The following is a 12,749-nucleotide window of genomic DNA, read 5'->3' as shown; positions in this document are numbered from 1 at the left end:
GTGAGAGAGGACCATATCTGTGGGGCTTCGACGGCAAGTTGTTGCGGTGATGCAAGGCTTCATGGACGGTAGTGCCTAAACCTTGAGGCGTGGAGATGCGTGGCAGTACGGGTGAAAATCCAGTCATGTTGTGGCTAGGCCGGCGGCGATGGCATCCGTGGGTGTTGTTCCCCTCTTTCGAGGCATAGCCGAGTGTGTCGCCACCTCCCTCTCTTGCTTGGTGTTGGCAATTGTCTTCGAGCGAAAGCCTTGATTCGGTGCTGGATCGACACAATGGCGTCGTCCTTAATGCGGTCCCTCTGTTTGGGAGCACCGTGCCGAGGCACATGGTCTAGACATCCTATGTTGCGCTTTTTCGGTGTTTGCCGCTGCCCATGATCATTCTTCTCATGCGCAATGTACGGTCGTCGCTGATGCTGATGATTCCAAGACGGCGCCTTCCTCTCGAGTCCTGCCATCCTCTTGTCACCTCATTTAGGTATTATAAAGGGGATGGTGCATCGACAAGGGATGCTTGGTGGAAGTTGCTGCTCTCCGGTGATTACCAACGTCGGTTGAGGCACGGCGAGGTTTTCGGTTTTAGGTAAGCTCTTTTGCTTTGTAGTTATGTTGTTGTAGATGGCTATCTTTGGACTAGCTGGATGTGGAGTGACGTTATACTCGTTGTTCATAGCGAGTGGTAGTCACCTTGTACTTCTAATTCTCTTCTTTATAAAGTTATGACACACAATTTGCGTGCTTTCAAAATATAATATGAATATGAAGAGTGACCGTACGTGTCTGGTCAATGATCCTGCATCCGTCACATAGGATTGAACCTATCACAGAACATCTTTTTTTGTTCATTCTTTCTTTTCTTTCTCTCTGCTTCTCCGTCATTAACCGGATGTATAAAAAAAAGTGAAGAACATGACACATGTGACCGGATATATAAGGAGAAAAATGAGGAACATGACTGCAGTGTTCCTGTTCGGATGTTTTCTTTCTCTCTGCTTCTCCGTCATCAATCAGATGTATAGAAAAAAGTGAAGAACATGACACATGTGACCAGACGTATAGGGAGAAAAATGAGGAACGTGACTGAGGTGTCCATCCAGATGTGTAGGAAAAAAATTGAGGAACATGACTATGTGAATGGACAAATAGGGAGTCATAACAGATGCGTCCGGACAGTGGACGGCCCCTTATGACTTTATCCATCTTTTTTATTTTATATAAAAATTAGGACGACCAGTCACATGACAGCATGCTGACATACTCCGTGTATATGTTCGTACAATAGACTAAGACTAGCCACAATGATAGTAACGTGCCCATGTTACTAGTCTATGTTACTACCTCTATAGTGGGGAGTAACATATGTGTGGTAATATGAAGCACTTCATTTATTAGGCTATAGACACATCTTGCCTTGATATGAGTGATGTTACTCATACTAGTAGTAACTAGCTATGTTATCACTTTCATCTATTTCTTCATTTATTACATGCCACATCATCAATTTAACCTAGATATGTGTGATGTTACTACCTATGTTACTCCCACTATGGGTAGTCTAATGCGTGTAGCTCATATCCTGCAGATTAGCAATCATCCAAACCTAAGACTAGCCACAATGAGAGTAACTTCAGCAGTAATATTGAGTTCAACTCGGTAAATTTGCTTATATGGCAATGAGTTAATAAGAAGAGAGGTAGTTTGAGTAACTTAGCTATAGCTAGTTACTGTAACATCATATGTCCCAATGCAATATGAGTCTATGACCTAATAAATGAGGCTTTACATGTTACCATACTTATTGTATTACCCATTATGAAGGTAGTAACATAGTCTAGGGATATGTGTATTGTATTACCCACTATGAAGATAGTAACATAGTCTAAGGATATGTGTATGTCAATAGTGTATGTTACTCTCCATTGTGGATAGTCTAAAAGCAAAGAACGAACCAAGATCTCCTCTGAAGGATCGACTTGCACGAGGCTTTATATTATGAGCAACCAGTGGGAACTGACAATTCTGTTACAGGAAAGGCGCCGTGTGATCATCAACACTTGCCAGTACCAACATCATGGCCTAACAACTCGGACAAACTCCAGCTTCGTACTAGTGATCGTGCAATGATCAAACAGGCCGCAAGCGTGGCCGAATTGCCGTGATATTACAAGCCACTTATTCTCCACAAGAAAGTGTCATAGGACTCTCAGATGGAGGCCAGGATATCCGGCTTTCGTCTTGTACTTCTCAAACAGTTCTTGCAAGGCGCCGACGAACTGTCCGTGCACTTCGTTTATCTGTCGACAATGAGGAAACTTGTTTTTAGACGGCTGAAAACAATGTGCAAACATGCTTTTCTTGGTAATGAGATGGTAAAAGAAGTAATACTGCTACTGTTACAGTGTAGGGGAACATGCAGAGATGAACTATAAGATTAGTCCTACAAGTAATCAACTTATTTTCCTCTTCTAGCTTTTCAGTAGATTGACAAAATTGTTCCTGGCAGCAGTTGCGTGATTATGAGTTTTCACCTCATCAATGGTAGGCAGAGGATTTTTCTTCAGCTCAATGGGTCTACCAACAACCACATGCATAGGTGCCGAGAAAGCGATCGGTGTCCTGCATTCAGATGTGCAGGTAGATGATGAAAAGCCATCCAAACCGATATTGCAAATTCAACAATAAATATATTAACACGCAGGGAGTTACCCATATCTTCCCCAGAAGATAATAGGAGTAAATTTAAGTGCTCTAGCAATGTTCACAAACAATTTGCCTCCCGGCCTCCACCACCTGTAAGCTTTGCTCTGACCAGATGATAACAACAGATAATCAGGATTGGTAATTCTTCAGGAATGTATTCAACGATAAGAAACGAAGAACAGGGTTGACTTTGCAGGGACATGACCCTAAGCATATTCCATAGCTTCCTTGTGTGAGTGGCATATGTTTTCAAGTTTGGGAAACTCAATTTTCTTCAAGTTTGCTTTCAACATTTTACAGTTAAGCAACCAAATGTTGCATTTTACCTGTCCGAAGCAGAAAACAGGGACTAAAGGGCAGCCAGCCTGCATAGCTATCTTGACAAACCCTTTTCTTGAATTAAGGAAAGCAACCTGCAAAACACGCAAGGGTTGGACAAACTTAACTTTGGAAGAGTGAGTAATAAGATTATTTTAACTCAGAAAGTCGATGCTCCTCGTCAATGGATGATACAAGAAAGGATGTCATCCACGTGTCACAAGCACAAACCTCGGAATCATGATCCATATGAAGAATCTCCTGTATACCGCCAGGCACCACAACGCAGCTGTAACCAGCTGCAAGGTAGGAGTAGAAATTCTTCCTCGTTGCAGCAATCAATCCTATCCATGTCCATATTTGCCTCAGGAATGGGGTGTGGAACACCTAACACAAATGGACCATTGAACAGAGTAAAGAACACAGCCCTGATCGATTGAATTAAATTAATCAGCCGCATTGTGCTGCAAGCAAATTCAGGGAGCTTACCGCACTGCTCGCAAGGACTTTGAGCTTAGGCAGAGGCATAAACCCGACATGATTCGCCAGAGCCGCCACGCCGATCGGCAGCACAGAATGTGGTTCATAGCCAAACACTGCAAACATAGCACACAAGTTAGCCAGGCACAGACTTTCTACCAAACAGATTTCTGTTTCTTTGCCCTTTTGATATCGTCAGCAGCAAGACTGCCGTTGAATCGTCGGCTGAAGACCGAATTAGCCCGGGAAATCTAGTAAAGAGCTAGATATGATGATCATTGCATCCATATATGGAAACTGATTCAGAGGAAGCTCACCGTAAGCCCTGCTGGAATCGAAGGCGTTGTAGTCCTCCACATGCAAGCTGATCGGGAAGTAGCCCATGGCGTACTTGCATATGAACCTGCGACCGCAAGCATAGCAGAGCCATCGGTTGAACATCCAAGAACGAATAAAACCGAGCAAATTGTAACAATTTGCAGAATAATGGAAGGAAGTCGGTGGAGAGAAATGGACCTGCCGATTTTGCGGCCCAATTTGTCCTCATCGTTGAGGGGGATGAACATGAAGACGAGCTGCAGCGCCACCACCCTGCATCATAATCAAGAAAGGAGTCAGCACTGACCCATGGAAGATGAAAGAAGCAAGGAAAGGAGATGCTCTTTGGCCTCCTGCTATGCTAGTGCTAGAAAGAAAAGAGAATAAATAAAGGAAAAGGAAGGATTGGAAAGGGACGGGACGCACAGGGCGGCGAGGCGGAGCGGGAAGAGGAAGAGCGAGGCGAGGATGAGGAGGACGTTGAAGTGGATTCCCCCGAGCCAGAGCGCCAGCGCCGCGATCGTCCGCGGCAGCGAGTAGTTGGTGCCCCGGAACACCGTCGCCCCGCCCTCCTCCTGCTCCTCCTCCTCCTGCTGCCCCTCGGCCAGCGGCCTCTCCTCCTTCCCCACCACGCCCGCGGGCACGTCATCCAGTGCGCCATTAGCGCCCATGTTGCAGAGGCGGGACGGAAGGGGGGAGAAGAAGAAGTTCCTGGTCTCCGCCGCTTCCTGCGCGGCGCGGGCGGGTGTTTCTTCCTTGCTCACGCTCCGCGGAGGCGGGCGGATCCGTCCGGCAAAGGTGCTGCTGCTGCTGCTTACGCGTTTGGTGCGGTTGCGCCTCGACCGTCGGATATGCGGTGCGGTGCGGTGCGGTGCCTCGGATGGAGCACCGCGTCGCGTCTTATAAAGCCGATTCCCGTCTCGTTGTACGGGTGTCGTGTGCGCGCCGCATGCGCTCGACGTGGCGGCCCGCGCCCCGCCGCGCGGCTCGTTTCTTCGCCCCCGCGGGACGTCACGGGTTGCTTCGCCCCGCCCGTCCGGTCGTGCGTGCCGCTGCTATCTCTGAACGGCGGGGTTGCCCGCCAGATGCCACCGCTCGCATGTCGGCCGCCTACGCGCGAGCACGAGAGGTTTCGGACGACCGGAGTGGGAGTGGCTGCCTGTGTCCAGTCGGGTCCTGCCGAGCGCGCCGGACGTCCGGTCGTGCGTGCCGCTGCTGTCTCTGGACCGATCTCTGACTTGCGGGCTGCCACTGTGGTGGTAGAGTACTGTGCTGCTAGTGCCGTGCCTCGCGAATTGGGGTGCACGAAAGCGGGTGGGACGGGAGGAATTTCGGAGGAGCAAAAAACGTAAAAGCTGTACGCACACACGTTCTACTCCCCTCCACGTAACATCTTTGGAATTCAACGCGAATTTGGGAGATACGATTCTTTTTTTCTCATTTTTGAAACCAGGGAGATATGATTCCAACGTGCGCGGTCGTAGGATTGAAGCACAAGAATGCCGTGAAGAATAATTTGTCGACTAGAGGCGTTCAGAAACGGTCTCTATAAATTAATAAACCAAGAAAATAATCGCACTGTTCCTGTGTACGATTTTTTTCCCCAACTGGCCAAGGCGCCAAGCTGCCAGCGGTGGAGAGGATCAAGGTGGTGTGGAGTGGGTTTTCTGGACCTAGGGGACATCTGAAGACGTGTATACACGGCTAAAACATAGTCGTTGCACTCTTCATTGGCCAGTTTGTCAATTTTTTGTACACGCCGTATACAGACGTGTTTAATTTTCAAATTTTACATGCATATATTTCTATATCTATATAATCCTCTACGCGCATGATTTTTTTTATTTTTCAAAAATAAAAATGTACTTACATTTTTGAAAAAATCCTTGTCGGATTTGGATGGACCGGTGAGATAATCTGAGGTGTTGTCGGGTTCGATTGTTTCTTTCCAACCTGTTTTTGAAAAACTACTAGTGTCGACACACAATCTTAATCAGATATACTCCCTCCGTCCCAAAAAAAAGTGACTCGGCTTTGTACTAGCTTTAGTATAAAGTTAGTACAAACTTGAGTCACTTATTTTAAGACAGAGGGAGTATTTGGCAAAGACCGTTTGCATTAGCATATCGCAATCACAGTTTTGAAGAGCAGGATTAGCTATCATTCTTCTACAAATTTCTTTCTGTCTTTTATGACCTTTGATGCGGCTTTGGATAAGGTGTTAGGCGAGGTCGGCGTGGGTGTATCTTTTAACAAGGACGCAAAATTTGCCTCTTTTTATTAAATATAAGAAGAGAGTATAATAAGTACATGACCTAGATCATAGACAAGGAAAAACAAATGATTACTCTTGTGACGTGATGTAGACCGACCCCAGCTTATGCTTTAATACATGCAATAATGATCGGTGTCATTGTGAAATTAAGGACAGTAAAACTGAGCCTAAAGCGAGCTCTCTCACACCCTCAATGTCTTTGGCCAACGGATTTTGTGTGTGATTAGTTTCTGGCCATCAGATCTTTCTCTAAGGATAGTTTAGCGCGATTTGGGCTGGCTGTCCTAATAGGCCGCTATTCTGGAGACCTTTTCGGAGGCCTGTGCTTAATTGGTTTTCTACGGGCTGCTATGCAAGCCCATTTGTGTAACCCACGACGGTCCAACTTTGTGTTGCCTTCTCCGGAATAAAACTGTTTGCTCCACGCAGCACGAAACGGATCAGTCGTGCGGCAGAGAGGAGGAGATCCTGCGAGGGGAACCAGGGCGTGTTTGGTTTGAGGCCTGGGGGCTGCACGTCTGGCCTGGGCTCTGCCTGGACTCTGCCTGGTATTTGTTTGGATGGTCCTGGGAAATGAAGCATCTGCCTGGCCTGTGAGTCCATGCAAGGTGATTAGCCTGGTCTAGATTTATAAAATAAAAGAAAGAAACATGCTTGCTCCAGGCAACCTGGTTAGCCTCGTCCAGGCTAGCGAATTTGGACGCCTGGGCCTGCCTGGAGCAGCAGCCTGGGCTTATTAATCATAGGGCTCAAGGACCGAGGCATTTGAGAAGGAATCAATTCGTTGTGTCAGACAAAAGATTGACTTTTTAGCGCTCATCAGGCGAGGTCTTCATCCAAACGGGGCTTCGCTCCACTTGCCTAACCAGGCAATTTTTTCCAGTTTCTCAGGCATGTGCCAGGCACGAATATTTCCCAGACGTGGTGTTGAGGACACCAACCAAACTGACCCCCAATCCACGAGCGCACGAGGCGGGTGATTGGTCTTCTGACCAAGATCCTTTCCGTTAAATCCAGCTGATGCGCGCGGAGCGGATGGGGATCCAGCGGACTCGTACGATGCGAGTGACTCAAGGGCCAGCCGAAGCAGGCGATCTATCTGCCATGCCAGGTGGAGTACAAGGGAGGGGATGATTGTGTAAGACGTGTGTATTTCTTTCGATCCATATCTTCCGAAAGACTAGCATGGTGAGGGTGGTCATGACTTTACTCTGGCTCCTAGAGGATGAGTCATCGCAGACCACCTTGTCGTGACCGAGTGAAGTTGGCCCAGTAGTCAATACTCAAAAAATCAAGCCCAAGCCAATGTGAACCATTTTCCAAATGCAGATGCAGTGGTGGTCTTTGGTTTCTTCTACATAGCTCAAAACTCATATTTGGCTATCCTCTTCTTTGGAGCATAGTTAAACAAACCGAACCAGTTAGATTCAGGTTTTCACCGGTCGACCGCCGGTTCCTCGGTCAAGTGGTGACAAAAATGAAATATTTATGTTATTTTTTCAGAAAAATTGACCTCAAATCAAATGAATACACATAATATTGAATGTAACCCATTAATAAATCATAAAGTGTTGCTAGCCTAGTTGGTTATCGGTCCTTTAGCGTGCCTCGGCTCAAGGTCAGGGGGTTTATGAATATTTCTCCATATTTCTTTACTAAAATACCAATGCATCCTACAAAAGGGATAAGGCGCCGATTTTCAGTTATTCCGGTCGGACTGCCTGTCCTGTATGGTTATAGAAACTATGCTTTGGAGATGTCCAACAATCCAGACTTTATCTTGCATGATAAGCCATGCAAAGAATTTCCATTTTGGCAGCGTCCAATTGTTTCAAATGATGGGCCTGTTGTCACAACAATTCCTTAAAATTGTGCATGATATGCCGAAGAGCTAGATAAATTGCCACTAGAGGTGAGATTTCAAGTGTTAGTGTCAGTAACTTTATCACTGAGGTTAACCTCCTGTGGAATTGTCCAAGGGGGGGAAATCTTACAATTGGGCTACACTGATTTCGGTGGAGGTGTTTTTGTTTCTTATCCAAGCCTCTCCCCACCTGACACACTTAAAATTCCGATTAGTTTCCTTTGATACTGCGAAGATGTCCAAGGCAATGTCCTTTTGCTTGTGACCCCAAGCCATGGTGCATGCCATATTTTATTGTTTCACCATCTTCAAGATTGGGGGTGACTATAAGAGAAGAGGATGACTTGTTGTTTCTATTGTCTTGGAACCACATCTACCGTGAGCACCTGCATGCCTGGAAGAGTTGGAATTTGCATTAGTGTGGGTACGGAGAGAAACTATATTTGGAATCAGTTTGCATTATGTAGCATATGAGCTTGCGCAACTTGCAAATCATAATAGGCATTTTGCAATGTGGTATTTACCTTTTCCATCACTTTGGAACGTCAACTAAGAGAGGATTGTCTCATCAACGCCGACCGAATAAGCAGGCCTCCTACAGGACGCAACCCAGCTTGGCAGGAAGGCGCACATTCTACTGTTACCATATCGGAGAATTAAGAGACCTTAATGTTTAGCGCTTCAAAGACTCAACGTCACAACATGAACACCGTTAACGGCGGTAAAGTGGAAGCACATAGCTCGTCAAGATGGAAAGCGAGCTCGTTTTCAACTACAATGCTGAAGACAGACTCGCATAGGCCGGCGCGCAAGGTAGTGTCATAAGAGTAGAGGGCGACATAGAACGCCTGGCCCTGATCTAACTCCACTTGCCGTCCTAGAACTTGACGAACTGACCGGTAGCCGACGCGACAACGTTGATTTGATGGTGTTTGTCGTGAACTCTAAATTTTTGAAAAAATTTGTTAAAAATAGTTCAATGTAATGGCGGTTACGATTTGAGGATATGTCTACATAAAAATTTAAAGAGTAGTGATAGGTATATACCAGTGACGGAGGCAAAAGACTTTTTTTTTGCGGGAGGAGGCAAAGGACTAGCTGTAGCCAGGCTCCCCCATTATCCCGTGTATGTGTACACATGTGCTTGTTTTGCTTTTACCTGTCGGATTTTCGGAAAAATATAGGTATTCATATATAATTTGGACCATGCTGTAAAAAATTTGACTCATTTGCTTCCTTTATTTATTTTTACGAAAATGATTCAGATCTATTATGAAAGTTTACTTGAAGTAAAAAGCACCTCAAATATAATAAAAATTACATCAAGATTCCAAAACCACTGAACGAGCCCTACTGCCGGCAGAACGAGCCGCCGTTGCCCCTATCTTTGATTTGGTGTATACTGGCACATATGCCCGTGCGTTGCAACGGGAGAGAAATTATTGTGCCCACTGTACATGGAAACGACCGTCATCATGGTATAATAAAATCTGAAAGTGCCACCTAAATATGTTTGTACGTTGCAGCGGGAGAAAAACTCACCTCACTCTCCCATCCTAGTAAAAAAATGATGATTTAAGCCTAAACACGGCCTAAAACATAAGCGATGATTTGATTTACGATACACATCAATTATTCCCAGATGAATAAAAATTGTGTGCTTTCAACAATCAGTACTATAGAAAAGCTAACCTTGATTGATCAATGTGAGCTTGCACGGGTAGTTGTTCAGTTACTTCTTTGCATATACCAAGATATGCAAATTAGCACAAGTAAGTGTCAGTTTTCCTGAAAGCACGATGAAATTAATAATATGATTTTGGCCTTGAAGATGACCAAAAAAAGTAATTCTCCTTGAAGATGAACAAAGAAAGGTAACATGCATGCCAATCTGTATTGCACTGAGAGGGTCCCAATCCTTGCAAAATATTTCTCTAGCACGTTTCGAGTTATGCAAAATCCATATCATGTCAGATAGAAATACATGAGCCGGCAAAAAAAAGAATTGAAGGAATATGAAAATACCTCATTTTCTCCTCCTTGTAGAACAGTTATTTATTGTGTAGTCAGTTAAGCTATGAAAACCTGATGCATGGACGCTCAGCTAGGAAGAGCGGAAAAGAAAATAAAATCAAGTAGCTAATAAAAGACTAACTTGACTCGTTGAAGCTAGGATTGTGCACCTATTAGTTGAATCAGTGCAAGTTCTCAAGGAGCAATTAATCCAGCCATGTAGTCACCGCCGGTTCGATCCACCAACCTGCTTGATATGTACTCATGTGTTTAGCTGGGAAAGAATCAAGGTAGCCGGCACCCTGCAGCTCGTAGCTAGTTTGGACTCCCATGTATATATTTTTGGGTCAGGTTACGACGTGTGGCAGGCCACTTCGCTTTTGTTTCAATTAAGTTTCCTTTAAAGGTACGTCCTGATTTTGTTCGTAATGTCTCGGTTTTCTTTGTTTGCACGTATGTTTGTCGAACGGACGAAACTAAAAAAATAGTGCACATAAAATACTTAAAACGGGACGAAAGAAAGCGGAACCAAATCAAGAATATCTATTCCCTTTAATAGTAGGTGTAGGTGTATAAGATGTAATCGGTTTGGATGCACTCCATCCTAATTTATAATAAGACATGAAAAAAAACTGGACCGGCCATTCTTTCTTATGCGGGAGAAATCAAGAAAGTGACGATGCGAGAGCGAGTTGAGAGTCGGGCTTTGCCCCATAATAGACACTGCAACCACGAGTAATACATAGAGCTGGCTTTTAAAAAACATGAATTGAAATTGTTTAAGAACCTAGCACCTACGTACTTCAGATGGTCCAGGCAAATAGGATCGGCATTGAATACAAAGAGGAATATCTGAAGGACGCGTGATCTAGCGGAAGCAGATAAGGGTTCGCACATTTTATACGCATCGTGTCTTCGTACGAAAACAGGGTCACACCTCACCGTCGCTGGACGGTGACATATTTTTATATTTGTTTTCTATTTCTTCTTCAGGAATAGGATGTGTACAACTTATTCCTGTGATCTTATCTGATGATATCCTTTTGATCGGAGACACGAGGGCATTAGGTTGTTTGCTTTATGTTTCATCAGAGACAATGGATAAAGTTTTAGAGTTTTATTTTAAATGTTTTTGCTTGGTCTTAACTTCAATTTCTTCACCAGGAGGATTTTTCAAAATAAATAAGTAAACTTCCTCACCAAGAATCGAGTGGAGTAATACGAATAATAAGTTGACTCAAGTTCGTTTCTTTTGGAAGGCTGCTACAGATACAGAGTAAACACGGATGGCACTTTTAAACAGTCTTAGGTTATTTTCCTGTTGCACGCAAATTAGCAATTCAGCACGCCACGACATGATACCTGGAACAATGACTTCTTCATCTTCTCAGGTTGCCAAAAGTATCTAGCAGAGGCCAGCATGACTGAGAGCATCTCCATCCATTCGGCCTCCTAGGACGCCGAAAAAGAACAGTCTGAAAGCGAGCCGGCGTTAGATTGACACGTGGGGGCGACCTAGCTCTCAGTCGTCGGCCCACAGGTCGCCCCGGGTTCGGCGACTTTCCGTACGAAATATGCGCAAACTCGGCGATTTTTGAATGAACTCGGCGAAACTTCATTAAAATTTGTAAAAAAAGACGAACACATGCAAACTACGTCTGAACTAGCCTAAAAACTACGCCAAACTACGTCTAGCCGCCACCGCCATCGCCGTCGCCACCATCTACATGCCGAGGAGCCTGTAGAAGCGGGTGTAGTCGCCGCCGTCGCCATCATCGTCGGCGGCGGCGGCGGCGCGCGGCTTGCTCGGGCTGGCACCGTCCCTGCTGCAGCCCTGGCCTGGGTCGCCGAGGCGCGGTGGCGCGCTGGACGGCCCGACCTCGTCCTCCTCGTCGTTGTCGAGGACGATGACGCCGCCTTCCTCGCGACCGCGGCGCCTGGCCTGGAGCTCCGCATATGCCCGGGGCTGCCGATGCACTGCTCCCGGACGTAGTCCTCCTTCGCCCACTTGAGGGCGGACTCGTCGTCGGGGGCTGCCATCTCGACGTGCTCCGGCTTCACCGGGAGCAGCCCAGGCTCGGGCTTCGGCCGGACCAGGCGGAGGGAACGCCTCCCCTCAGCCGGAGCAGGCGGGGAGGGCCGGGCACCCTCGTTGATGACGAGGGCGCCGATGCGGGTGCGGCGCCCGAGCGGCGTCTCCTCCGGCTCGGGTTTGACGGGGCGGAGCGTGGCAGGCGAGCCGGAGCCCAACGACAAGGACGACCCCGGCTCCATCCGCCGCGACGTCCAGGAGCTGCCACGGCGGCAAGAGAAGGACGGTCGCGGCGGGTACTCGAGGCGCGGCACGTTGCCGCACTCGATGTGGTCGAGGACGGCCTCGAGGGTGCAACCTTGAACGCCCCACCACTCGCGCCGCCCGTCGGCGTTGAAGCGGCCCCGCGGGATGACGCTGTTGGCGGAGGCGATCTGCTCCTCGCAGCGGCGCTGGAAGTACATGGTCCAGAGGGTGTGGCTATCAACGGCGTAGCGCGGCTCGTTCCGCTGCTCCTCCGTCAGGGAGGAGCGGATGCGGGCGATCTCGGCCCGCCGTGCGGCCCCTTCGGGCACCGGTGGCACCGGGACACCGCCGGCGCTCAGCCTCCACGTCCCCGGACCCGCATGTCCGGGGGCGCCGGGTACTCCGCCTCGTACAACAGCCGCGCCTCCGCCTCCTGAAGGTGGCGGCGGCCGAAGCCGTTCGCCGCCGCGCCGTCGCCTGGGTACCTCTCGGCCATCTTTCTC

General features: G+C 47.3%; 1 protein-coding gene across 1 annotated transcript; it reads right to left on the bottom strand.

Annotated features, from left to right (window-relative positions):
* Positions 1 to 1,961: 1,961 nt before the first annotated feature.
* On the bottom strand, positions 1,962 to 4,699 carry LOC123168385 (diacylglycerol O-acyltransferase 2D). Its single transcript, XM_044586254.1, has 9 exons — positions 4,243 to 4,699; positions 4,015 to 4,089; positions 3,816 to 3,901; positions 3,508 to 3,614; positions 3,250 to 3,405; positions 3,027 to 3,113; positions 2,707 to 2,804; positions 2,529 to 2,616; positions 1,962 to 2,294 (listed from the first exon to the last, which is right to left on the bottom strand). Exons 1-9 carry the CDS (start codon positions 4,485 to 4,487, stop codon positions 2,193 to 2,195), a joined length of 1,044 nt encoding a protein of 347 aa, XP_044442189.1. The 5' UTR covers positions 4,488 to 4,699; the 3' UTR covers positions 1,962 to 2,192.
* Between the last annotated feature and the right edge of the window lie 8,050 nt (positions 4,700 to 12,749).

Source organism: Triticum aestivum, chromosome 7D (assembly GCF_018294505.1).
Source record: "Triticum aestivum cultivar Chinese Spring chromosome 7D, IWGSC CS RefSeq v2.1, whole genome shotgun sequence".
Taxonomy (NCBI): domain Eukaryota; kingdom Viridiplantae; phylum Streptophyta; class Magnoliopsida; order Poales; family Poaceae; genus Triticum; species Triticum aestivum.
Note: the sequence above shows the minus strand (reverse complement) of the source record. Positions and strands in the feature narration are given on the sequence as shown.

What these genes read in the sequence shown, in the direction of transcription:
- LOC123168385 (XM_044586254.1), bottom strand. Translation starts at nt 4,487, where the DNA reads ATGGGCGCTAATGGCGCACTGGATGACGTGCCCGCGGGCGTGGTGGGG. An exon ending in TTGGGCCGCAAAATCGGCAG is followed by an intron (nt 3,902 to 4,014) that starts GTCCATTTCTCT and finishes TTGCGGTCGCAG; the next exon opens with GTTCATATGCAAGTACGCCA. An exon ending in ATATGGATCATGATTCCGAG is followed by an intron (nt 3,114 to 3,249) that starts GTTTGTGCTTGT and finishes CGTGTTTTGCAG; the next exon opens with GTTGCTTTCCTTAATTCAAG.